This window comes from Sphaerodactylus townsendi, linkage group LG03 (assembly GCF_021028975.2).
Source record: "Sphaerodactylus townsendi isolate TG3544 linkage group LG03, MPM_Stown_v2.3, whole genome shotgun sequence".
Taxonomy (NCBI): Eukaryota; Metazoa; Chordata; class Lepidosauria; order Squamata; family Sphaerodactylidae; genus Sphaerodactylus; species Sphaerodactylus townsendi.
The window spans coordinates 81,810,976-81,835,906 of record NC_059427.1 but is presented as its reverse complement, the minus strand read 5'-3'; the positions used below and the strand labels follow the sequence as shown (position 1 = coordinate 81,835,906).

The 24,931-nt window shown below is 42.1% G+C and overlaps 1 protein-coding gene across 2 annotated transcripts in view; it reads right to left on the bottom strand.

Annotated features, from left to right (window-relative positions):
* Nucleotides 1–1,460: 1,460 nt before the first annotated feature.
* The window catches only part of PDGFRB (platelet derived growth factor receptor beta), an 87,484-nt gene continuing 64,013 nt past the window's right edge, over nucleotides 1,461–24,931 (bottom strand). For both annotated transcript variants that reach the window (XM_048489857.1, XM_048489858.1), the window contains 11 exons: nucleotides 22,145–22,249; nucleotides 20,962–21,072; nucleotides 17,413–17,566; nucleotides 14,572–14,738; nucleotides 14,225–14,334; nucleotides 10,479–10,601; nucleotides 7,763–7,874; nucleotides 7,365–7,464; nucleotides 7,147–7,252; nucleotides 6,243–6,487; nucleotides 1,461–4,939 (listed from right to left, as the gene is read on the bottom strand). In XM_048489857.1, the coding sequence (XP_048345814.1) occupies nucleotides 4,834–4,939; nucleotides 6,243–6,487; nucleotides 7,147–7,252; nucleotides 7,365–7,464; nucleotides 7,763–7,874; nucleotides 10,479–10,601; nucleotides 14,225–14,334; nucleotides 14,572–14,738; nucleotides 17,413–17,566; nucleotides 20,962–21,072; nucleotides 22,145–22,249 (1,439 nt within the window). In that variant the 3' untranslated portion in view covers nucleotides 1,461–4,833. The remainder of the gene's footprint in view (nucleotides 4,940–6,242; nucleotides 6,488–7,146; nucleotides 7,253–7,364; nucleotides 7,465–7,762; nucleotides 7,875–10,478; nucleotides 10,602–14,224; nucleotides 14,335–14,571; nucleotides 14,739–17,412; nucleotides 17,567–20,961; nucleotides 21,073–22,144; nucleotides 22,250–24,931) is intronic.

Genomic DNA, 24,931 nt, shown 5'->3' with positions numbered 1-24,931 from the left:
TCTACATGCAGGTGCTGTAGCCTCAGAGGAGACCATAACTTTTTGACTAATTTCTTTATTTCTGCATACTACTGATTCTGCTTTAATATATGGCTGTGCCATTGGTGTTTGAAAGGAAAAATGAAATTATTCATTCTTTTTGTATGAATAAGCAAATTACCAAAAATGTTAATAATAATGTTGTATTATTTGAACTTCTAGTGCTCTTTTTACATAATGTAATGCCGCCACCCCACCCCCCCCAAAAGAGATCCCTTTGGTCAACTTCCTGAGCCATCTGTAATTAGTCCTGTTCTCTCTACATGCCATTAATTGATACAGAGCCACTGTAATATCTACTGGCTTCAAAACTCTATGATTGTAAAGTACCATCAAGTCATGAGCAAATTATGGCAACCCCAGAGAGTGGCTTTCAAGGCAAGTGAGAAGCGGAGGTGGTTTGTTATGGCCTTCCTCTGCAGAGTTTTCCTTAGTGGTTTCCCTTCCAAGTACTAATCCTGTTTAGCTTCTGAGTTGATCAGACTATACCATTCCACGTTCCCTCTTCAAAACCCTAGACTGGTATTAAAGGTCTGCCTATCCGAGAGAGGTGATGAGCCTTCACTTTTAGGGTGAAGCTTTAAATGCAAATTGGACAAACTTCCATGTAATTGATTCATTGCACTTCTGTCTCCCGTCCTTCAATCTACAAAGGACCTGTGAGCCCTTGGAAGAGTAGACCCACTTATTACAAATAAAGTCCACTGTGCTCTGGATTATACAGCAACAACAAATATAAAGCTCTGCACTAATATAACCCCCTTAATTAATAAAAACAACATAGAGGCTAAAAGCTGCATATGCATAAAACTCATAAGCATTTAGAAAAAAAATCGTAAAAATACACACTCAGGAAAGCAACAATACGCCTCAGGCATAACTTGGGCTACACAGTTGTAGTACAGGCTGGTTGGCTGTAGGAAGGTGCATATATTTAACAAACATTTCACCAGCTGTAGATGACAATGTTATATAAAGCAAATGTGTGTGATGGGGCTAGAGAGGAGACCAAATCTGCAGAAATGTAACAGTCAAAGCACAGGGATTGATTCTGACTCACCTCTAACAATTTTTTAAAGCAGTAAAACAAAACCACAGAAGGCAGAATGATAACCAGTTAAATATACACATTACAGAGAATGCTCCCCTTTGGGAAAATGACAAGGACAAATGTTGCACATAAAGTATAAGACAAATAAGGGTTCTCTGTTTGACCATCTCCTCCACTTCTGCTTGGGAGATTTTCATTGCCAGTCAGGATCTCACCTACACATTCAACTTCTCCCTTTAATACGAAAGTTTGCAAACCAGAATTCATTGGGTCTGACGTGACTTGCAAACAGAGGTGTATCAAGGGGGGAAAGCGCCCGGTGCACCGATGCGTCCTCTGCCCCCATCCCGCCCCTGTCCCACAACGCCCCCGCCACACCCCCACAGGGGCATGTGCCCAGTGTGTATCACCCCAGTCCCCTTGGAGCTACACCTCTGCATACAAATCAAAGCCTCAGGATTAAAGGTACCATTGGGGGTAAAAACATCCCACAGCACTTCACAGTCTGGACTGAGTAATTTTTGGAGTGCCTCTCTGGCTTCCTTTTGGTGAGTCTGCTGTCATTGTGACTTCCAAGCAGCTGCAAAAGGAGCTTCTGTGTGGGAAAGTGAACCTTATTCTCATCTTAGCAAGCTAAATATTTCTGGACAAAGACATGAGTTACATAAGAGCTAGTTGGTGCAGTTTTAGCCCTGACAGGGGCTTACCTTGGTGTTGTCACCAAGTTGCTTCACCTGTTCTGGCGGAAGTCATTTTCTTGCAGCTGTGGCAAGACTTAGCTGTACTGTCTCATCAAGATGTGAAACTGAGTAATTATTCTGTTCAGTGGAGCACAAGGCAAATCTGGTCACTCAGCCTTGTCAAGAAAGGCCAGCTGTAACAGTTCTGCCTGCCAATCACATGTTCAGCTAATGTGCCGTATGTGGTGGTTATTTTACTCTTAAAACCCAGGGTTCTATTTCAGGTTATGATGAAACATCGTAATAGGAAACCTGGTGAGGGAAGTCTCTGAGTATGGTAAGATATTAGACCCAGAAGAATGAAAATGTTTAAACCCGTTGGGATAAGTTTGCCACGTGAGTTCTCATTAACAAGAGAAATTCCCCAAGAGGTAACATGTAGAAATTAATATATCCAGGCCTAATGTTTGGAAACAATAATACTGTGCTTGGAACTTTACAAATCATGGCACATGATCTTACCTACCCAAGATACCTCTGTGACACTGCTGACCTGCAGCATGAGTCTAACAGGTAATTTCTACAAACAACATGAAAAGTTGGTCTCATGGTATAATTCCAAAAACTGGTTGGAAAGGGTATGAAAAGAGATCAGCAGTTCATGGTTGAAGGCTTTCATGGCTGGAATCACTGGAGTGTTGTGGGGTTTCCGGGCTGTATGGCCGTGTTCCATAGGAACTATTCCACAGATCACGGCCATACAGCCCGGAAACCCCACAACGCTCCAGATCAGCAGTGCATTAGCCATGATTTATCTTTTTAGGCACAAATGCCTAGTTTTTGCAAAATGCCATCATTCCAGTAAATGGATTTGAGGTGAAAGCCCCTTTCCAAATATACATATTTAGAAGCTAGTGGGAGAAGGGGTATTAAAGTTGGTTTAAAAATACTGAATTTGGAGTCAGCGGTGTTCAGATAGAATGCATTTTCATACAATAAGGAGAAGAACTGGAGTCAACTGTGACTGAGAAGAAAGCCTTTAGGAAAAAGCAGTTCTCTAATTCCTGGCTCCATCATTGAATGTGAAGGCAGATATTAATATACTCATTATGCTGAATGAGATGGTGAACGGAAATGGTAGAATACTGGATATACCACTTCATACTGCGGGGGAGGGGGGTGTCATATTTTTAAAGTTCCTGCATGTAATTATTTCTGCACTTGTAATGAAGTCAAAGAAAGACTACACTTAACCTTTTTCTCTGTTATACTTATTTACTAAATTCAGATAATGTTGTTTAGTGAGGTTGTTTAGTTCAAAATAAGAACCTCTCACTGTATGCAGTTTGGCACAGAGGTTTACTGCCATATTTTGCATAATGTGTAGATTGGCTTTGGACCACATTTCCAGGAATTTTTCATGATCTATTTAAATAGCTTACACTGGGAGCTTCAAGTCCCTTGGGTTGCCAGCTCCAGGTTTGGAAATACCTTAAGATTTTGGGAGCAGTGGATGTGGAGGGCAGAGTTTGGAAGGGGAGGGACCTCAACTGGGCATAATGCTGTATGGGCCCCGCTCCAAAATATCCATTTTCTCCAGGGGAACTGATCTCTGTTGTCTGGAGATCAGTTGTAATTTTGGGAGATCTCTGGTCCCCTCCTGGAGGTTGGCAGCGCTATGTATGAAGTGGAAGAAAAAGCTGAAACAGAAGAAAAGTTTCCAAAGTACCATAGTTTTTTTTCACATAAAGGCAGTGTTGCTCCTTATAAAGGCAGTGCTTCTCCTTGGGATGTAGCTTTCTTCTTGCCATTCTGATCTTCTCTCAATGCTCAGCTTTCAAAATGGTTTATTCTACAGATAATGTTCCAAGTCTCATATAAATGAGATATAAATCTATGACCTGCATCTCCTTTGGGGAGACCCACCAATGCCCCCTCCTTTTAAAAGGAGGGCAGGCCTACCATTAACAGCTGATGAACACAGAAAATTCAGTCAGCCAGGCAGCTGTTTCCTGCAAGGTACACAGGTGTAAGGGGACTGGTTTAGTTGTCATTTTTCCTCTTCATACTGGCCTCAGGTAGGTCTTGCTCCCTTTAAATGAGTGATATGATGGGCAGCCAGAATTCAAAAAACCGTGGAAGGCCCTATTATTGCCACAACTTATCCATTTATCTGCCAGTTCCCATTTTTTTCTGTATTCTGTTTCATAATGGTGTCATTTTAGTTCTTGACTATCACAGGTCCTTGCAATGTAAACAAAATTGTAGTCTGTTTCCATGGCTTCCTGCAGTTGTACCATCATTCTTGTGGTGCTGGGCCACAACAGAAGCATTGTAGGACCCAGAAAAGGAAGCGCCAAACCCAGCCCAAATGCCCAAGCTTCCTCCTCTGGGTTGTCATTTACAATACTGCTCATATTACCTTCTGTAACGGAGAATCCGTTCAATGTCTGTATTTTGGCTGAGAAATAAAAACAAAACGAAACTTCTGTCCTTCCACCCATTCACACTTACAAGTAAAATATTCAGACTTTTCTGAGTTCCTTGGGCATCTGTTCATCTAAAAAATAATCTTGCAAGATAGGAAATGAAATAAGTAGAGCAAATGGCAGCATTCCCCCAAGAGAAGCCCTGCAGACCTTTTTTTTTGTATTCATATAATGGGGGAATATGCCTTCCTATGAGAATCCTGTCTTTATTCATTCCTCTCCTTCAAAGAGGTGATAGAAAGTGACTTTTCACATGAAGGTTTATGATATCCCACAGAAAAACTGCAGAATATCAATGAAGAATGAATTCTGTGTTAGTATGAGAATAGTCTCATTTAGAAAATGCCAGAGGCCATGTAATCTATCATGCAACATAAGCTTCCATGATGTTGGTTTAATCTGTACTGGTACTCTTGGCCACATGTTCTTCCCATGTTACCATTACTTATTTTTGCTTTGGATTGAAAAGAAAGGAAGATTAGGTAAAACAGTGATGAAGGAGAAGGATATGCCAGTTTGTGGTTGGAATTCTCACTCTGTGTTGCATGAACATACAACCATAGCGCTAATAACCTTAGCAGTCTGTCTGCATTTCTGGTGCCTGTTCCTCTTCCTGCTGTGGGTCCAGTGGAATGTCACAGGATATAGTAGACGATGTGTTGGCTTCATTCAGTGTGGAGCTACAGAGGAAAAGGAAACGGACAGAATTCAGATTCTGCCCAGCAAAAAGACACAGATGGATCCTATGTGCAGAGAAAATGGCTGTCATTTTGATTTCTGACCTACTCTGTTTTAAAAATAATAGCTACTTAAGGTGTATTAGAGTGTTAATGTTTCAGTATTATCAGTCAAAACAGAGTACACATTCTGATCAGGGTTGTCAACTCCAGGCAAAGAAATCCCTGGAGATTCGGGGGATAGAGCCTGGGGAGGGCAAGGTTTGAAGAAGGGAGGGATCTCAGTGAAATATAATGCCATGGAGGCAGTGGTGGAATTCTAATTAATTAACTACTGGTTCACCCCCACCCGCCCTGCTGCACCCTCCCACCCACTTACCTGGCTGCTGCGCCTCCCTTTTCTATGTTGGGCGGGGGAAGAGGTGAGGGAAGGCGGTGGCTGCAGTTTAACTCGCATGCTGCTGGGCCACCAAATAGGCTGGGCTTCTTTCACTGGCCATCTGTGGTGAGGACCTCCAATAGAGGTGAGGAGGCTGGCAGAAGCCAGCACAGGGCCGGCAGGCTGCTGCCCCCCCTCAATTGGGGGCATGGGGGGCCTTTCTCCAGCATTGGCTGCAAGGCCTGGGTGGGCAGCGGACACTGGAGGGCGCTGAGGGGTGCTGGCTGACCACAGATTGGACGGAGTGAGAGGGCTCCCCCGGCAGGCCATGCTTCCAGCTCACACGTGCCCAATCTCTGGCCGGCCAGCCTCCCACGGAGACCTCCAGCGGCCGCAGCCCACCTGGGTCTCCCTGAGTCAAAGCAGCTGGCTGCTCCTGGGTCTCCCTGAGTCAAAGCAGCTGAAAGCTCCCTCACTCCCCCTCCCCTGGGAGAAGGAAGGATAGGGTTTTTCACACCCCAGAGCAGCCAGCCGCTTTTTAGCAACCAGTTCGCCCAAACCAATGCAAACCGGCTGAATCCCACCACTGCATAGAGGCCACCCACCAAAGCAGCCATTTTCTTCAGAGGAACTGATCTCTGTAGACTGGAGATCAGTTCTAATTCCAGGATATTTCCAAATACCACTGGGATGTTGACAACACTGACATATTTGATTGGCTATTTAACTAATGCATTAAAGACCAGACAGATAAAAAGTACATTCCAAAAACTGGTGTCATTCTACATAAAATTCCTTTCCTCGACATAAAGAGGACACATTTCATATTTCTCCAAGTGTCTTGCCAATAGAGTGTGCAAAAGACAGTACTTTGGGAAGGAATAATGTCAAAATGAGACACAGAATAGAGACATTGTAGTTTGGTACCTTTCTTGACTGCTGGAAGGCTCCTGCAGTGTATCATCTGCTCCTTCGGGTTTAGGGTCAGGCAGTGGAATGATATAATCATTATCCACTTCATTCTGCTCTACAGTTGTATAGAGGACAGAACCTAAATTGGCTGTGTAGTTAGCATTGAACGTGGAATTGTTGAGTCCTGTATTTCTTGGCCTTGTGCGGACAACAGCAGGATGGTCACTTTTCAAGAATTCTTCATTCACCTGTTGGTACCTCTGCTCTCATAGAAAGCAGATAGAACAGAAATGACTTGTAACTATACAAAAGCCACATGGAAATATTCCTCAGTCCTCATTTATAAACAGGAAGTCTCCGACATATACAGCAACAAGGTCTTGGAACCACAGTGTAGTAAATACTATCACGTAATGGAATTTTTTTTGCTTCTGTTTTTTGTTTCTTGAATGATTCCAAAGCATTAAAACACTAAGATTTCAACTCTTAATACAATTCCTTAAAAATTCAGGAGACTGAAATTAATGGGACTTCTTCCTTCCTTGTAATTGTTTTTAGGATCAGTCTCTATGTCTTCTGTACAATTCAGCTCACAAAAGGTGAAAGTAGACAGCCTATTGCCAAGTATCTTCACTTTTTTGGAATGCATAGCATAATCAAATTTGGCATGTGCAATTCCAGACTGTAATGTTAATCCTAGTATTACCAATTTCCTAACAAAGTGGTAACAAGGAAACAGTAGGTCCTATATTTTAATTTAACACAGAGAAACTGTTAAAGGTCCATTCTGCACAGCACAAATAAGATGTCATAAGGTAGAAAAAAAGGTGTCTTGGGGAGGAACTCTGCATAGCTTTCCCGCCAAGAAATCCTCAAGGTGTCTTATTACTTCTCTATCCTTTCAGCTATCATGTCCTACCTTCTTATATGAGTCTGTCAGCAGATTCCCCATGAGCACCACCAGCTGAGAGAAAGAAGGTCGAATTTCAAATTTTTCTTCCCAGCATTTCTGCATTATCTCATAGCTAAAGAGACATGAAAGAAAGAATAATATTATGTTCAGGAAATGCTGTGCTGGGAGAAATAGGGATATTTTTCCCTTTTAGGGAAGGCAAAATGCATGGTGAAAACACCCACATATCATTAGACGCATGAGTAGGCTTGGCCATCCGATAGCCCTGTTTGATGGCATTATAGAATTGTTCATTCATGGGCAATTCAGGGTATGGAGTCCCACCTAGAAGTAAAAAAAAAAAGTTAGCAGGAAAGCTTCATTATGCTGCATACCAGTTTCATCCCTCCATTATCCATTTCCATTTCTATCACTAATGGCAATGGCAAACGTCCATGCCTAGTATGTGAGACGAAGGACTCAAGATAGAAGTCAGTATACTTTTAGAAGAAGTAGCAATAAGAAGGCCATTTCTTCATGTAGATTATGGAGAGTTCCCGCAGTGTTTTTGTATTGTGCAAAGAAAATCAGAGAAACAGTGTTTCAAAATCAGACTGAGCGATGTGAGACCAATGATGCTTACCAAGAGTGAATATTTCCCAGAGAAGGATCCCGAAAGACCACACATCACTCAAAGTAGTGTACAGGTTGTTAAAGATGCTCTCAGGTGCCATCCATTTCAAAGGAAGGAAGGTCTGTATGGAAAAGTAATAAAAGGAAAGCTTTTTCAAGGCACTGGTCAAGAATTGTACCTTCTCTGCCAACAATGAAGGTTTTCCGGGTAATGTTTAGTGGAGTCTCATTTTTGCAAACATGAAGAGAGCCATCAATGTTTTTTCAGTACAGGATTTGATCTCCATCTATGAACATAAGCTGCTGTTTTCAACCTTGCTCTGTAGAAGAGCAAAGTGCACTTCCAGTTAGCACTAAAAGGAACTGTATTTTCACTAGGGCTTCATCAGTTCTACCAGTGAGGAGAGATCATGGCCCATTTAATCTACAGAACAACTGTTACTAAATTCTGCCCTGCAAATTGTGTATTTTTAAATAACATCAGTCAAAACATCTTGTTGACTGGACTGACTCTGTATAATCTGCCTTGAGTCCCAGTGAGAAAAGCAGACTAAATAAATAATGTAAATAAATAAAGAGCTGGGTTTAAAAGGCAGTTAGATTTGTAGAAGATAAATGCTAGGAGACAACATCGGAAGAAGGCCTGAGCTTCTATGACCTGTCTGTTGGTCCCTCCTGGGCAAATGGTGCTTTGAGAAATGGGTGTGCTGAAATAGATGGCCCAATGGTAACACCACAAGGTTCTTCTTATGTTCCTATGACTTCCAGTTAAATGGGTTTATGAAGCAATGAAATGGGGTACTATTGCACTTAACTTATAAAAGTAAATTTAACATTTTAGCTAATCTGACATGCAATAGAAGGATTGGGGCCACACCCACAATTTTCAGGGACAGCAGGCAACACGAACCAGTTTCCCTCACTCTTTGGACAATGGGGATTTGGAAAGGAGATGTCTGATATGTATGCTGGGCTTGAATCTTCAGTTGTAGTCTGGAGACAACAGGAAGTTAAGGCAGGCATGGAAGTGATGGCATAGTACATTCTTGAAAACCCCAGTCTAAAAAAGAACTGCCAACTTCTGCATCAGTGGAAACTTCCAGGCCAACCCTGCTTTGTATGGTGTTGGTGTGAATAAGAAGCCATGAAAAAGGGATGGCCATTTCACTCTTGCTATTTCCAAATCTTGTGTTTGTTTCCTCATCCCATCCCAATTTTATTTGTCACACACAAAACTCGTCTGGTCCTGGCTTTCTCTCCTCCTTCAGCAGCTTGCTTGCTGTCATCCCCTCACGGTTCCCCTGGGTTCAGTGTGTTAAGTTGCACAAACAATCTCATGGAAGGATTGCAAATGGCCAAAGTTTCAATTCCTATTTTTCTGGAAGAATGATGGGGTAAAGAAGACTCAAGATGCATATGCTATTTCTAGCCCTGAAAAATGATTCATAGTGAGTTCTTGGTTATTTGGTTTCAGCTTCTGAAATCCTACATCTGTGGCAAAACAGTTCACATACAGAATTTGAGGATTTAAAGGCACTGCAGAGAGCTCCGGGTCTTATATATGAACTTGTATATGAACTTATAGGAGTCCATGTGCCAGTCCATGTGTAGAGCCTTCTCTGTAATTGCCCTGTGTTGTAAGTATTGCCCACTTGAAGGCTTTCTATCCTTTGGAATAGATGGACTACTTCCTGGCAATTTGGAAGACATAGAAGGCCATTTTGTTTGTGACATTAAGGTTTGGATTTTCACTGTCATTGAGACACCTATTTTTAGGCAATTCCATGATGTTATATCTGATAGAATATTATTAGTTGTGCAAACTTGCTTTTTTGTACATTGTAAATATAGTTATTATAGCACCAGTCAAATGTCTGAAGGGCTGCCATGTAAACAGATTTGCTTACTTGCAGTAGGTACTCAAATGGGTATTCTGCAGATGACCATGTATGAAAATGTGCCTGCCAAGAACACAGTGAAAACCAACCAAAAATCCCTTTAAGATTACGAGGGCTGTCAGCTTCCCCCCTCTCCTGTGCACAGTATCATTCCCATACATGGGCTGAATGTATACAGCCGCCATCTTCCCTCTTGGACTGCCCTAACAACAGCTATTCACATTAAATCAAAAATCTCTTTTAGTGACTGCGATTAATTATATTGTTCAGAACTTAACACACTGTATTACGACATATGTTAGAGTAATATTGGGTGGAACTTTTTCTTGGCAGGATGTTGTATGACCGTGTTCCAGTAGTATTTTCTCCTGACGTTTCGCCTGCATCTGTTGGCTGGCATCGCTCTGAAGATGCCAGCCACAGATGCAGGGGAAATGTCAGGAGAAAATACTACTGGAACATGGCCATACAACCTGAAAAAACCACAACATCCTACTGATTCTGGCCATGAAAGCCTTTGACAAGACTTATTGATATTCATTCTGCTGATCATCTGGTTTAGGACTGACTAAAGATCTAATGAGTCAGGCAAAGAAGGAGTTGTATTCTTCTGAGCATGAGCATTTTCTACATACATTGAGTACAGGCCACACAAAGCCAATCTTAATGTATTTTAAAAGATTTAAATTTAAATCCCATATTTGTGCATAGGGAGTAGAGAGAAAACGAGGACCTTCTTCCAAATTCTGCTTATAGAACTCCACCTTGCCATTCTTCCTGTGCAGGCAAAGTTACACCTAACTGAGTCCAGGTAATGTTACTACTTACATTGCCTTTGGAGATATAATTTGAATCCCGCATGATATCTCTAGCTAGGCCAAAGTCGCATATCTTTACCAACTTCCCCTCACTGATCAGCACATTTCTTGCAGCCAGGTCCCGATGCACACACTGTAAGACAGCAAGGAGATATTATTACACTGTGCGTGCATATTGTTGTTTATTACTCAAACAACTGACAAAAAAAAGAGCAGCCAACTTCCTCAAACCAAAGCAGCACTAAAGGGAACGTTTAGGAAAATATAATGAGCACATTGTGGGTCTGTACAGACAATAGCTTTACAGGCACGTAGAAATGCTATTAGAAAGTTGCTGTTGTGGTGCTCCTATTGATTGCTAGGCTATACGCATTCATTTCCCCTTTATTCTACATTTCCAAGTTTAGCATATTGTAGCACTTCAAGCGCCAGCCTGCAAAATCTTCAATGTCCTTCAAGGATGATACAGTATAGAGGGTGAAGTGTTGGCCTAAGACAACTTGGTTCAAATCCCTGCTCCATTCTGCTGGATGACCCTGGGCTGTCACGCTCTCTCAGCCTAACCTAATTCACCGGATTGCTGTTGTGAGGATAAAATAGAGGATAGGAGAACAATGTGATAAGCTGCTTTGTGTTTCTACGAAGGAGGATATAAATTAATCAATAATACTGCTGCAGAAAACATGCATATGTTTCAGTGTGAGCGTGTGACTATTCCAGATTGTTTTAGAATTGTTTTCAAATTGTGTATTAAAATATTTCATATTTCAAAGGGGGCAGCGAGGTCAAGACTTTGTTTCCATCTCTGGCCCATTGTTCAAAAGCAACACCCCCTACCTACGCAACAATATTTTCTTTATTGGAAATACTCTTAGTGTGAATTTGCTATCCTGATTACATTTTTTTTTTTGGCAGAAGCTGTAGAGAAGTGGCTGAACAACTTAGTCCTCTTAGGACATTGTTACCGGTACAGTAAACAATATCTCCAAAGTACAGAAAAGTACTGAAACACACCAGGGGTACAAAATAAATTTGTATTTTGCTGTTACAGTATTTTTTAATCCCAAACCAATTAAACACATTGGGGTAAAAATATCCCATAAATTCATCAAGAATTGCTGTACTTTTATTTTTTATTTCTGTCCTGCCCAACCCCAGCCATAGGATGAGCTCATCAGAGAGAGAGAGAGAGAGAGAGAGAGAGAGAGAGAGAGAGAGAGAGAGAAGGGGTGGGGGCGGGGAGAGAAAAATCCTCCCAAAATTGAAAAATGCTAAATTATTAATTTGAGATGTTTTAGATGCTTTCCTTTAAAATTCATGAAAGTTTATTTTAGTTGCCTAATATTTTAGATTTTGTTGTTTCACATTCTAAAAAATTGTAGCTTTGTAAAAGAACTATACTGGTGCTGGTTATTTTATATGCTAAAGGGGAGGGATGAATCTACCCCAAGTATTCTGCATTATGTCAAAGTGTGTTTTCAACCTCTGGGTGTTCTAGACTATGCAATACAATGATAACTTCCACTACAAACATTTTTGCTCTTGTGGGACTATTTCCTATTAGATATAGGCCCATTACACAAGGAACACTTAGCTCTGGACTCTTCACTGCACAGTGGGCTTGCAGAGGACTCTCCTTGCATTTCTCTGTTTACTTGTGAGGAGGCACTCCCTCCTTTTCCTAGAGTTTTCAGCAAAGAACTCTCCAGGCCTGGTTCTCTTAACTCTGTCCATTAAGTGATTCTTAAAAGTAATTAGACCCAGTAGTCAAATCTGCTGGCTCAGCCCTTTAAGCGGCACTTATGTTGATATTACTATTCCAAAAGTAATCCTCCCCCCCCACACACACATCAAATGAAAGAGGCAAAGCAGTTCCCTGGACCACAGGCTGCTAAAGAAGGAGACTGTCATAGAGCAGATATTCTCTCCTCCTCTCCTTCTCTCCCTGCCATACAACACTTCCTGCAGCTAGTGCTGCTGCAGCCAGAGGATAGAGGTGTGTTATTTCCAAGCTCTCTATATATCGATATCTCAAAATATCAAGAGAATTAGAGATTGGTGTTCATGAATGAGCTTCTTTTCTGTTACTTGAAGTGGTCAGCAACATGGAAGGTGGGGGACAAGGGGGAAGATGTGCAGAGAGTCATGAGTGGAAGGGAAGGCTGGCCATGGACAGAAGGAAGATCTCTGGAGCAAAGCTGCACCCACTGGCAAATCTCCCCACTCTGGCAACAAAGCAAATGTTTCTCCCCATTCTTGTACAATAGGGTTGCCAGTGAGGGATGAGAGATCCCTGACCCAAGCTCCTGTTGCCTGCCACTGCTCCAGCTGCCAGCAGGAGAAAAATAACGTTTAGAAATGCTGTTGGCATAATGGTGGTATGTCATTTTTTGGGGAAACCTGAAAGTGTTGTTATGCCTCTCTAGGAATCATTTCCATTTCTAGAGAGGCATGACATCACTTCCAGATTGTCCCCAAACGTGATGACATGCCGTCTCACCAACAGCAGTCCCTCCATGTCCCCATGCCTTCAGACACACACCACTAGTTGGCAACCATATTGTGCAGTTATCAAGTGACTAGTGCGAAATTTCGAAACATTTGTATCTTGTGGTATACTCTGTAAAATACCCAGTCATTACCAAGTTCCTATTGTATGGTAACCATTGGTGGTAAGTTTGTCTACACAGGCTTTCATCAGTTTTACCCTGTTCCCCTTTCCCACATTTATGAGCAAAAATATTTTCTGAGAAAAAGATGTCTTATCAGTTGTGTCTATTATGTGCAGTCGAGCCATTTCCAACTTATGCCGACCCTACAAATTAATGACCTCCAAAAATGTCCTATCATTAATATTCTTGGTCAGGTCTTGCAAACTGAAGGTCATCTTTTATTGAGTCAATATTCCTCTTTTCCTACTCAATCACATCAATTATGCAGGAGAAAGACAACAAATAAATATAAACATCACTGGAATGCCGCAGGGTGAGTAACTGTAAATATCCTTTCCAAAACCAACTGAATTAGTTTATGGCAACCAACACAAACATAGAATTCAACTTTTAACACCAATTTACTGTGTAGTTCTAAACAGAGTAATATCCTTTCAGGAGAAACTTTGGAGGGTATAAGCCATTTAGGACAGCGTCTCTAGAATGTCTAAGAGAAGCCCAATACAGAGGCTATACATAGTTCATGATAACAGCATTGCTTATTCATTTATGTTGAATGGTTTCTGCAACACAACAGGGATAGATACTCCCTCAACTCTCTGCTTTCAGGAACAGCAGCAGGGGCTGCATTTTTATGGCCTGTCAACATCACTCTGTGATTAAAGCTTAAGAGATTTTGACGTTTCCCAACATTAGCTGTGAAAGAATCTGAAACTTCTTGAAGGGGGGCTGAATACTGCATGATTGAAATCCAGTCTGCTATAAAGAACTGGAGAAGTTATTGTAATGCAATGATATACAGTGCAGCTTTATTGAATGCTCTGCTGCTGGCCTGCACACTGGGGTGGCTATATAAATATTGCTTAATTTGTTCTGAGGAAAAGGGATGTAGTCATGTCTAAAAGGGGACAACAACTTGAATGTCTTAATAACACATAAATCAAAAGTCCACCTACACTTAATTAATTTGCTGCCTCCTGTTTCCGTGCCTGTCTTGCTGTATAAACACACATATAAAACAATCAGTTTTATTCCTTTGAAATCAGTCATCCCTACATGTTATTCTGGACACACAGATACATACATTTTTCGAAGCCAAGAACTCCATTCCGTTGGCTACTTGGAAGCTAAATCCAACAAGGTCTGTGTAGCTGAGGAGTGGAGACTCGTTTATCAAAGTCACCTTTTCAGGAACTGGAACAAAGACACAAATAATACTTATAAGTTAAATTCATTATGTAGATATAAAACTGGTCCACAGGGCTTGCTAGACTGCTAAATCTAAGGAGAACACTAAATCTAAGAAAGAAAGATAATTAGAAGCAACATCACAAGGTAACATTACAATACTTTATCCTCTGTTCAATGAAACCATTAAAAACAGCTATAAGTAGATACTTGTGCCAGCTGATTCCTTGTGGATTTCCTTACCTGATGGAGAATAACTGTTCAGCTCATAGGTAGCACCATAATTGGAGGAATCAATGTCCACATACTTGATTTCACCCTTCACATTTGACATTGGGACATAATCCAGTGACTCATCCTTACTCATATCCATGTAGCCCCCATCACTTTCCACAGATAAGGAAGTATGGCTGCAAAGAGGTGGAAAGATGATTCAGACTATATATTTATTCAGTTTGTACAGAGCTATGACAAAGGGGGGCTTCAGATAAACAAGCAAGGTTTATAGTGTCTTGAAATACAAGATGGTGGCCGGAGCAGGCAACTAACTGTGGAGCTCTGGCAATTAGTTAAAATTAGTCAAATTAAGACCTCGGGAATGGTTAATTTTTTTTTGTTCCACTGCCTTTAGGAATTGAGTGGGTTTAGCAAACTTCACTTGATGCTATTGAATTTATTATTGAACTTTATTTTTCACCAACTGCGGAATGAAGCAGAGGGGAATGGAGTGGTGTGATTTCCCTCTGCCTCCTTTTTTTCTGCCTGCTGCTGTCTCGCAGCGTGGGCATTTGCAGCATGATGAATTGAAATTCCTTGAGCTTCTTGGGCAAGCCTGTCTTGAGAGGGAGCGGTGGCAGAGGCCCACACACAACAACTGGCTGGTCGAGCCCGAGTGAAAATGTGGGCCTCTGGACGATGGTGGTGGCAACAACAGCTGTGGCAGCCCACTGACAGTGAGAGGGCCAGGGTGGGGTGCTCTTGTCCATCGCCTAAGGCTCCTGGATGGCGGTGGGGACCGGTGGCAGGGGCTCCCACAAAGCCCGCAAGAGCTTTCCATTCAGCAGCCAGGACTGGGCGTGCCCTAGAGAGAACATGGTGGCGGTGGTGGCGACGGCAGATGGAATGTGTACTGGTGAGCGGACAGAAAGAGAGAGAGGGCTGGCAACAACCGAGCCGGCTGTAGACGCTGTGTGGCTGAGTCCTGATAGAACGTGGATACAGGGGAGATTTTTGGACTCCTGGACTGCCTGTTTGTTGATGTGAACTATGTGCGGGGTGGTGGTAATTGGTTAGTTAGGCTATATTGGGTTCCCTCCTGTTTTGATATTTATTAGTTTTAGGTAGTGTGTTATTGTATTGTCATTTTTTTCATGCTAGTGTTAGGTTTAGTTGGATTTGTTAGGTTTAGTTTAGTGACGAGATACTATATTTTTATACTGTTCTCTGAGCTAGGCTTCTTCTACTAACACAGCTGTAGACTGTTGGGAGTTAATTCCTTGGTCATTGTGTTTCTGCAGTTTATGCTGTAGAAGGGGAAAGTCGCCATCTATGCTCATTATTATGTTGATTAGTTATGTTGTGCTTAATGCTGCCTCATAGTTCATGATATTATAGCTACTGATGTTTGTTGTTTATACTTTTATGTTTATTGCTTGTCATAATGTTATGTTTTACAATGCTATGCTTGTTGTTTATAATGTTTATAATTATAATCATAAAGGCTATGATGTTTACTGATCCTTTGTTTATTGATATTATGTTTTTGGTGTCTGTTGTATGATGCTATGATTACTGATATTGTTATTATATTGTTGTGCACCGCTCTGAGCCTTTCGGGGAAGGGCGGTATATAGATTAAATATATGATACAATACAGTGTCCAAAGGCTGACACAAAGACAAAGAATAAGCACATGTACAATTTCAAATCTGATCCAGAATTGTGTGTGCAGACCCAAGGTATGTGTGGGAACAGGATTTTTGCATATACCAGCAGTCAGTTTTGTATTAAAATGGCCATATATCAGAGGGGCATAAACTAGTGTCGAATGTATTTGAAACTTCTTGCACATTTTCAGCAGTCTTGATGTAGGCAACAGCCTGCGCATACACTTACATGGGCTTAAACAAAAACATTTCATCTGAATTCTCAGAAAAGACTTACCTCAAGTTGACAGGGGTAATTGTACACCAGCACAATGCTTAGAAAGACAATGAATGACTTTTCAGCAAACTTTTCTTTGTATCTTTGAAGATCATAAAACTATGCAAAAGATACTGTGCACAGTCTGTGTGGAGTTTGTGCCAAGTACTACAAAAATTGATTAGTATCTGGCAACTGCTGTTCAACACGATGGAGACGTATTGAAGTGATATTAAGGAGTGTTGGAGTAAAATAAATCGGCCAAAATATGAAAGGAAATCAAAGATACCCCTGAACAATTAGATCACAGCTGGTTGCCCTTTTTGTAATTGTTAAATGATAATACAATATTTATTTTAGTTTAGAAAAATGATGATTAAGATGGAACATCATACAGGAATTAAATTATACTTGATGATATTTATAAAATTATGCTTAATATGGAGAAAGTGAATTAGAAAGAACATTTTCTTCCATAATGATAGAACACAGAGTCACCTGATAAAAGTGGCTGGCATTAGATTAAGGATGGGTGAAATGAGGAAAATTCATATCTATCCATGACTATTAGCAGTGGTGAGCAGCAGTGGCATAGTGGTTAAGAGCAGGTGCATTTTCAAGCCCATAGATGTTCAGAGTGGCATTCAATTACCTTCTCCTACATAGCAACTTTGAACTTTCTTGGTGGTTTTCCACCCAAATACTAATCAGGCTGAATCTGATTAACTTCTGGGATTTGATGAGATGGGGCAGGCCTGGGCCATCCAGATCAGGAGAAGCATTAGATAATCAGAACTAAAAAATACACTGGGAAAATCCTAGATCTGTGCTGAAGTTTTTATCATGCTTCTATTTGAAAGATGTGCAGAAAGGGCAAGATGTGCATGTACCGAAAATAGCAAGATGTACATAATCAAGAGGAGGACATTAATGCACAAGTACCTTTGTACCCTGTCATCATTGAAGGCATTCCCATACACCTCCACTTCCTGCTTGGCTTTTTCACTGCAGTACTGTAGGAAAGTGTGCTTGTTCCTGTGTAGGTAGTCCACCAGGTCTCCATAGCGGCAATACTCCGTTATGATATAAATAGGGCCTGCATAAAACAACTCTGGTCAATGGCATCTGAGAACATGTTTCCTTGCCTATCACATGGTCTAGTTTTCACTGAGAGTCATTTTCATTACAAGTGTAAACTCAAATGGCCAGATGTACTTTCATACAGGAAAGAAATGTAGAAAAATAGCATGATGTGGAAAAAATGAGGGAAGAAGACATGGTGGAATGAGGAGAACCAGTGGGATGCTGTTATCCCAGGTTACAGGCTCTAAGGAAAGATAGGACAGGGCGTATCAGGGATGGTGTTGTCCTCTACATCAAAGAGAGCATAGTATCACATAGAATAGACAATGCAAGGGGAGAAGCACTGTGGATATCAATACGAGGTGTGAAGAATAGTCTAATATTAGGAATATATTATCGTCCCCCTGACCAAAGCACACAGGAGGATTCTGAGATGGAAAAAGAAATTAGAGAGGCCAACAAAAGCAAAAATGTAGTGGTAATGGGTGATTTCAACTATCCCCACATAAACTGGAAAAATGAATGTCCAGGTCATAAAAAGGAGAGAGTATTCCTGGATATGCTAAATGACTGTCGGTTAGAGCAGATGGTTGTGGAACCAACCAGAGGAGAGGTGATCCTAGATCAGTGGTGGCGAACCTATGGCACTCCAGATGTTCATGGACTACAATTCCCATCAGCCCCTGCCAGCACGGCCAATTGGCATCGTTGTGGTTGCTGTTCCCTATCGGCTCAACAACACTGACTTCTCGTACCAGGTCCTGAGTCCCACATAGAATTAGATCTAGGACCGTGGTGGCGAACCTATGGTACTCCAGATGTTCATGGCCATGCTGGCAGGGGCTGATGGGAATTGTAGTCCATGAACATCTGGAGTGCCATAGGTTCACCACCATGGTCCTAGATCTAATTCTGTGTGGGACCCAGGACCTGGTACGAGAAGTCAGTGTTTTTGAGCTGATAGGGAACAGCAACCACAATGATGTCAGATTCAGTATCTCTGCATGCAAGCAAGTGACAACTACTAATATAGTTACATTCCCCTTCAGGAGGGGAAATTTCTCAAAGATGAGGGGGATAGTGCGCAGGAAGCTGAAAGGGAAAATCAAGAGAGTCAAAACTGTCCAAGATGCTTCAAGGTTATTTAAAAATGCAGCAATAAAAGCTCAACTGAATGTGTTCTGTAGGTTAGGAAATACAGCACCCAAGTCCAAAAGAAAGTCACCATGGTTAACAAGGGAGGTTAAGGAAATTATCAGAAAAAAGAGGATGTCTTTTAGAAAATAGAAGTCCAGCTTGACTGATGAAGAATACAAGAAGGAACACAAATGATGGCAAAAGAGAAGCAAGTTAGCTGCAAGGGAGGTAGAAAAGGATTATGAGGAACACATGGCTGAAAACATCAAGACCAGTAACAAACAGTTCTTCAAGTACATCAAAAGCAGGAAGCCAGCTAGGGAAGTGGTAGGCCTGTTAGATGATGAAGGAACAAAAGGTGTGCTAAAGAATGACAGAGAGATTGCAGAGAATGAATTCTTTGCATCTGTCTTCACCCAAGAGGAGGTGAGGAAAATTCCTGCACCTGAACCAAACTTCTTAAGAGGCAAATCTGAGGAACTAGCGAAGATAGTGGTAGACAAGGAAGAAGTTCTGGCAGCCATTGAAAAACTAAATGCTACCAAATCCCCTGGCCCAGATTGCATTCACCCAAGAGTTCTTAAAGAGCTCAAGCATGAAATTGCTGATCTTCTCACTTTAATATGTAACTTATCCCTAGAATCAGCCTCCATCCCTGAAGACTGGAAGATGGCCAATGTCACACCAATCTTTAAGAAAGGATCTAGGGAGGACCCAGGAAATTACAGGCCAGTCAGTTTGACATCTGTTCCTGGTAAATTAGTAGAATCTATCACTAAAGATAAAATTAAAAAAAAACATGTAGAAAAGCAAGATCTGCTGAGGAAGAGTCAGCATGGCTTTTGCAGAGGCGAGTCTTGCCTGACAAACTTACTAGAGTTCTTTGAGGGTGTAAACAGGCATGTGGATAAGGGGGAACCAGCAGACACTGTCTACTTGGATTTCCAAAAGGCTTTTGATAAAGTTCCTCACCAGAGACTATTGAGAAAACTCAGCAATCAAGGAATAAGAGGGGAAGTCCTTCTATGCATTAAAAACTGGTTGAGAAACAGGAAGCAAAGGGTGGGTGTAAATGGGAAGTTCTCACGATGGAGAGATGTAGGGAGTAGTGTCCCCCAAGGATCCGTATTGGGACCAGTGCTCTTTAACTTATTCATAAATGACCTGGAAGTAGGGGTGGGTAGTGTGGTGGCCAAGTTTGCGGATGATACCAAATTATGTAGGATGGTGAGAACCACAAAGGATTGTGAAAAGCTCCAAGCAGACCTTTATAAATTAGGTGAGTGGGCTAAGAAATGGCAAATGCTGTTCAATGTAGCAAAATGTAAAGTGATGCACATAGGGGCAAAAAAATTTCCAAATTTCACGTACACGCTACAGGGGTCATGTTCCAGCCTGCCGGGCAGGGTCTGGCTGGCTGCTCCAGGCAGCCCAGGCTCCAGCCTCTGGGTTGGCCGACAGCCCACAGGCCCGCTCCCTCTCAATCGGTGGTGGTGTGGGTCAGATGTGTGTGGGGGGGCAATTTTCCATCTCCCCCCATGTGACTCACTGGGGGGCACCCGGGCCATTTGTCCCCAGATGTCCCCATTATAGCTACGCAACTGGGTGAGAGGAGTAAGGAGTGGGTGAAAGAAGTGGAGGAGAGGCAATATAATGTAATAATCAGCAGAGGATAGGGAGACACAAAATCAGCAGCAGAGAAATCTGATTTCTTTATGAATCTTTGCAGTCATAACACCACCAAAAAATAAAGTATGCTTGGAATTTGATTTATCTCTAGGGAATCATGTTGCTTCCACTCCACTAATCCTTCCTTAAAAGTCTGAATTCTCTTGTGATATATCACTTGGGTGCTGCAAGCTTGGGAAAGGAAACTGTTTTTGAACATGATGAAGCTATTAAAGTAATTTAGATCCATATTCAGTGGATAACAGGAGGCAGATGTCAGTCTGATGGACTTTTTGGAGTATGCTAGTGGGCAGAACAGGATAGTTTCCCCATTTTTGCCAAGTGTGTCAGACAGTTGGCAGAGAGTCTTCATCTTTGAGAAACAACTAGGAATGGTTCACTGACTTATGCAGCAACAACATATGGAAGCCCCCCCCCCCCCACTTTTTTTTTTTTTTTTGCCAAAAAGCAGCTTGGTTATCAGCCATAATGACAATGAACTCTTTACAAGATACAAATCTTCATGGGCAGCATGAGAAGGAATCAGGAAAGAACACAGAGGTAATATCTAGCAAAAGGTCCGCAATGAAACCTCCAATGTACCTCCTTTGGTGCAGGCTCCAAGCAAGTTGACAATGTTCAGATGAGGCCCAAGATGACTCATGATCTTCAGTTCTGACATCAATGCTTGCTTCTCACTGCTTCTGGCAGTAGCTGTATGGTGGATGAATTGAAAGATGAAACAGATAACAAAAACATTTGAAGTTCAAGAGGGAGTAAAATAGACACATCCATGGTTTTGAGAGTAACATTTACCTCAGAAAAGGGGAGTACCGGTAGAACATCAGATGGAAGAAATGGTTTCCGAATCTTACACTAGCATACGTAATTCCCTCCCCCACTACATTTCAATAGGCTGGCTCCAGGTTTTAGGGGTCCCTGGGTAGAGAGCACACACACTCTCCATGCCCACAACTTTTTTGCCTACCCATCCATCTACCCCCAACAGCTTGTGTGTCCTTTCTAAGCCCACTCACAAGCTCTCCCAACAGCTGAAGTCACAGCTGTCCACACTTCCTGCTTTCTTTTCCCACAATGGTTCTAGGTCCGTGGTGGCAAACCTTTGGCATTCCAGATGTTATGGACTACAATTCCCATCAGCCCCTGCCAACATGGCCAATTGGCCGTGTTGGCAGGGGCTGATAGGAATTGTAGTCCATAACATCTGGAGTGCCAAAGGTTCGCCACCACTGTTCTAGGTGAAGCTAGGTGTTCCCAGGCTACTAGGAACCCTGATGTTTTCTGGACTACCCACATGCCCTTCTACAGCAGCACTAGACAGAATGTGCGGCTGGGAGCACAGCTCCCAGAGTGACATAAAGTGCTCACAAACAGGCAGTGGAAAAGTATGTCTGTTTGCTATGGGGCTTGGCAGCTGCCTCACCTCAAGGCATGCTGATGCTGGTCCTGCACCCCAAAAAGCCAACAACTAAAAACATTTCCATGTGGGAACTTTCTATATTGCAGAGTGCAACATGTATACCTGTCTTGTATGGGAAATCATACACACCTAAATACTGTCTTGATTGAGGAGCAGGTGAATATTACTATAGCCGTGCTTGCATTTTTCCTTTGAGCAAGCATTTTGCTTAACATGCTTAATTCTGCAGTGGATATAAGTATATTGCTTAAAAAAACAGAATCAGAGAGTGGGGATATGTGGGAAGACTGAGAAAACATTTGAATGAGCATGCACTGCAGAAGAAAAAGAAAATGTTTAACTCACACTTGAGCATTTTCACAGCAACCCTCATCATCGACTGCGTATTACTCATACCATGGGCTATAGCTTCTACCACTCGTCCAAATGCCCCTGAGCCCAATGTGCGTCCTGCAGGAGAGAGATGTATTTTCCACATCAAGACCAGCATAAAAAATCATTATCTACTTCAAAACTTTCCAGTTGTAAACATAAAGGCGGTTGCATGGAAAATGTTAAACTCCTTACTGGAAAGATTGAACAGCATGAACTATTCCATTGGGAAATGACTAAAGCTTAGACTTATGTCTGCCTAAAAGCTGCCTGATAAGGCAGCAATTCTAACGAATGACATAAACCTTGGTACTTTCATCCAAACAATGTTGTATGCATTCCATATGTGACCACTAGATGGCGTTGGTAATCACTATTATGAGGAAAAAAATGTGTGTTTTAGATCCAGATATCAGAAAGCAGAACAATATCAGCATTCAGATTCCAAATGTTGGCTGGGTGATTAATGCAGCAGAAGCGCACAAATTGATCAAAGTGTAGAGAAAGCTTTATTTGGGAACTAATTAGTGGTGGGATTCAAATAATTTAACAACCGGTTGTATACAAGCACCATTTTAACAACCGTTTCTGCCGAAGTGGTGTGAACTTGCTGAATCCCGCCACTGGTTAATGTATTTGATAGTAAAATGTAGCAACACAGACTGTTTTTTGGCTACATCACTAGCTGAGAGAGATCAGAGTTGTAGAACGCCGAAGGAGGAGATTAAGTAGGAGTGGCGTAGGAGGTTAAGAGCTCGTGTATCTAATCTGGAGGAACCAGGTTTGATTCCCAGCTCTGCCGCCTGAGCTGCAGAGGCTTATCTGGGGAATTCAGATTAGCCTGTGCACTCCCACACATGCCAGCTGGGTGACCTTGGGCTAGTCACAGCTTTTCGAAGCTCTCTCAGCCCCACCTACCTCACAGGGTGTTTGTTGTGAGGGGGGAAGGGCAAGGAGATGGTAAGCCCCTTTGAGTCTCCTGCAGGAGAGAAAGGGGGGGATATAAATCCAAAACTTTTCCTCTCTCTTCTAAGAATATCAATCTGGAGACAAAAAAAAAATCTTACCAGGAAAGAAGGTACTGACCATGCTTCCTATCTAACTGGCCTTTCTTCTTGCTGCGCTCTGTGGGATCTTCTTTATTTCTTTTCGTATGCCATACATTGTTTATTCCAACACCAAATCCTGGTTTGGTATTTGGAGCTGGGATTTTGGGGGGGGATACTGATTATTCAGCTCCATTATTCCCTAAAGGGAATTTTCCAGGGGGCTGAAGGGACTGATTCTTAAACAAATGGCACCAAAATTGCCATGGTGATTGCTGATGGTGATTGCCCATTAAATAACCCCCAAGTTTCAAGTGAACTGGACAACTTTTGTATACTGTAATACATTTCAAAGGAGCCCATGCAAGTCAGGCACGCTTGGCTCCCATTATATCCAGTGGGCATTCCATCTTCTCCCCATGTTGCCAATGGGCAGTCATTTGTTCTAATACAACCCCCAATGTCAAATCAGATAATCCAATGCAAATCAACTTGAGCAAAGAACACAATGTTGCATGACCAACAGAATCAATAGCAAAGCAGAGAATCCAAGTCAAACCAACCTGGCTAGTTGATACCACACCCTGGCAAGAAGATACTGACACGGACACACAATAAAATTAAACAAGATTTGGGATTTATTATTATTCCTATGCTAGAGTGACTCTACTGGCTACCCATCAGTTACCAGGATCAGTTCAAAGAAGAAGAGTTGGTTTTTATACTCCCCCTTTCTCTATGTTTAAGGATTTTAAAAGTGACTTACAATCACCTTCCCTTCCCCTCCCCACAACAGACATCTTGTGAGGTAAGTGGGGTGAGAGAGTTCAAAGAGAACTGTGACTAGCCCATGGTCACCCAGCCAGTTTCATGTGGAAGAGTGGGGAAACAAATCCAGTTCACCGGATAAGAGTCCGCTGTTCATGTGGAAGAATGGGGAATCAAATCCGGTCCTCCAGATTAGAGTCCACCACTCTTGATCACTACATCTCACTGGCTCTCTGAAAACTATGCATTGGTTATCACATACAAAGCTCATAATGGCCTTGGACCCTCATATTTGTGCTCCATCAGCTTCACTCATATGAGCAAGGCCTTTGGCAAGAACCAAACTGCAAATCAGCAACTGCATATATGCATGCCTTTTCTGCTGTGGCCCCCACATTGTGGAATGGCCTGTCTGAAGATGTCAGGAAGACTCCCACTCACCTGGCTCTCTGAAAATTATACAAAACTGAATTATTCAAGAGGGCTTTTCTAATCTACACATACAATTGGGTAGTACTATACAAAAGGCTTCACAAAGTTGGATAAATTATTGGGGACTGTGGTCTGTACTTCTGTGTAATTCTGCATCATTTAATGTGTCATAGAATCATAGAGTTGGAAGAGACCACAAGGGCCATCAAGTCCAACCCCCTGCAATGCAGGAACACTCCGAGGCAGTGAATTCCACTGTCAAACAGCCCTGATGGTCAGGAAGTTCTTCCTAATGTTTAGGTGGAATCTCTTTTCCTTCACCTTGAATCCATTACTTCGTGTCCTAGTCTCTGAGGCAGCAGAAAACAAGCTTGCTTCCTTTTCGACATGACATCCTTTAAATATTTAAACATGGCTGTCATGTCACCCCTTAACCTACGCTTTTCCAGACTAAACATCCCCAGCTCCCTAAGCCTCTCTTCGTAGGGCATGGACTCCAGACCCTCTACCATTT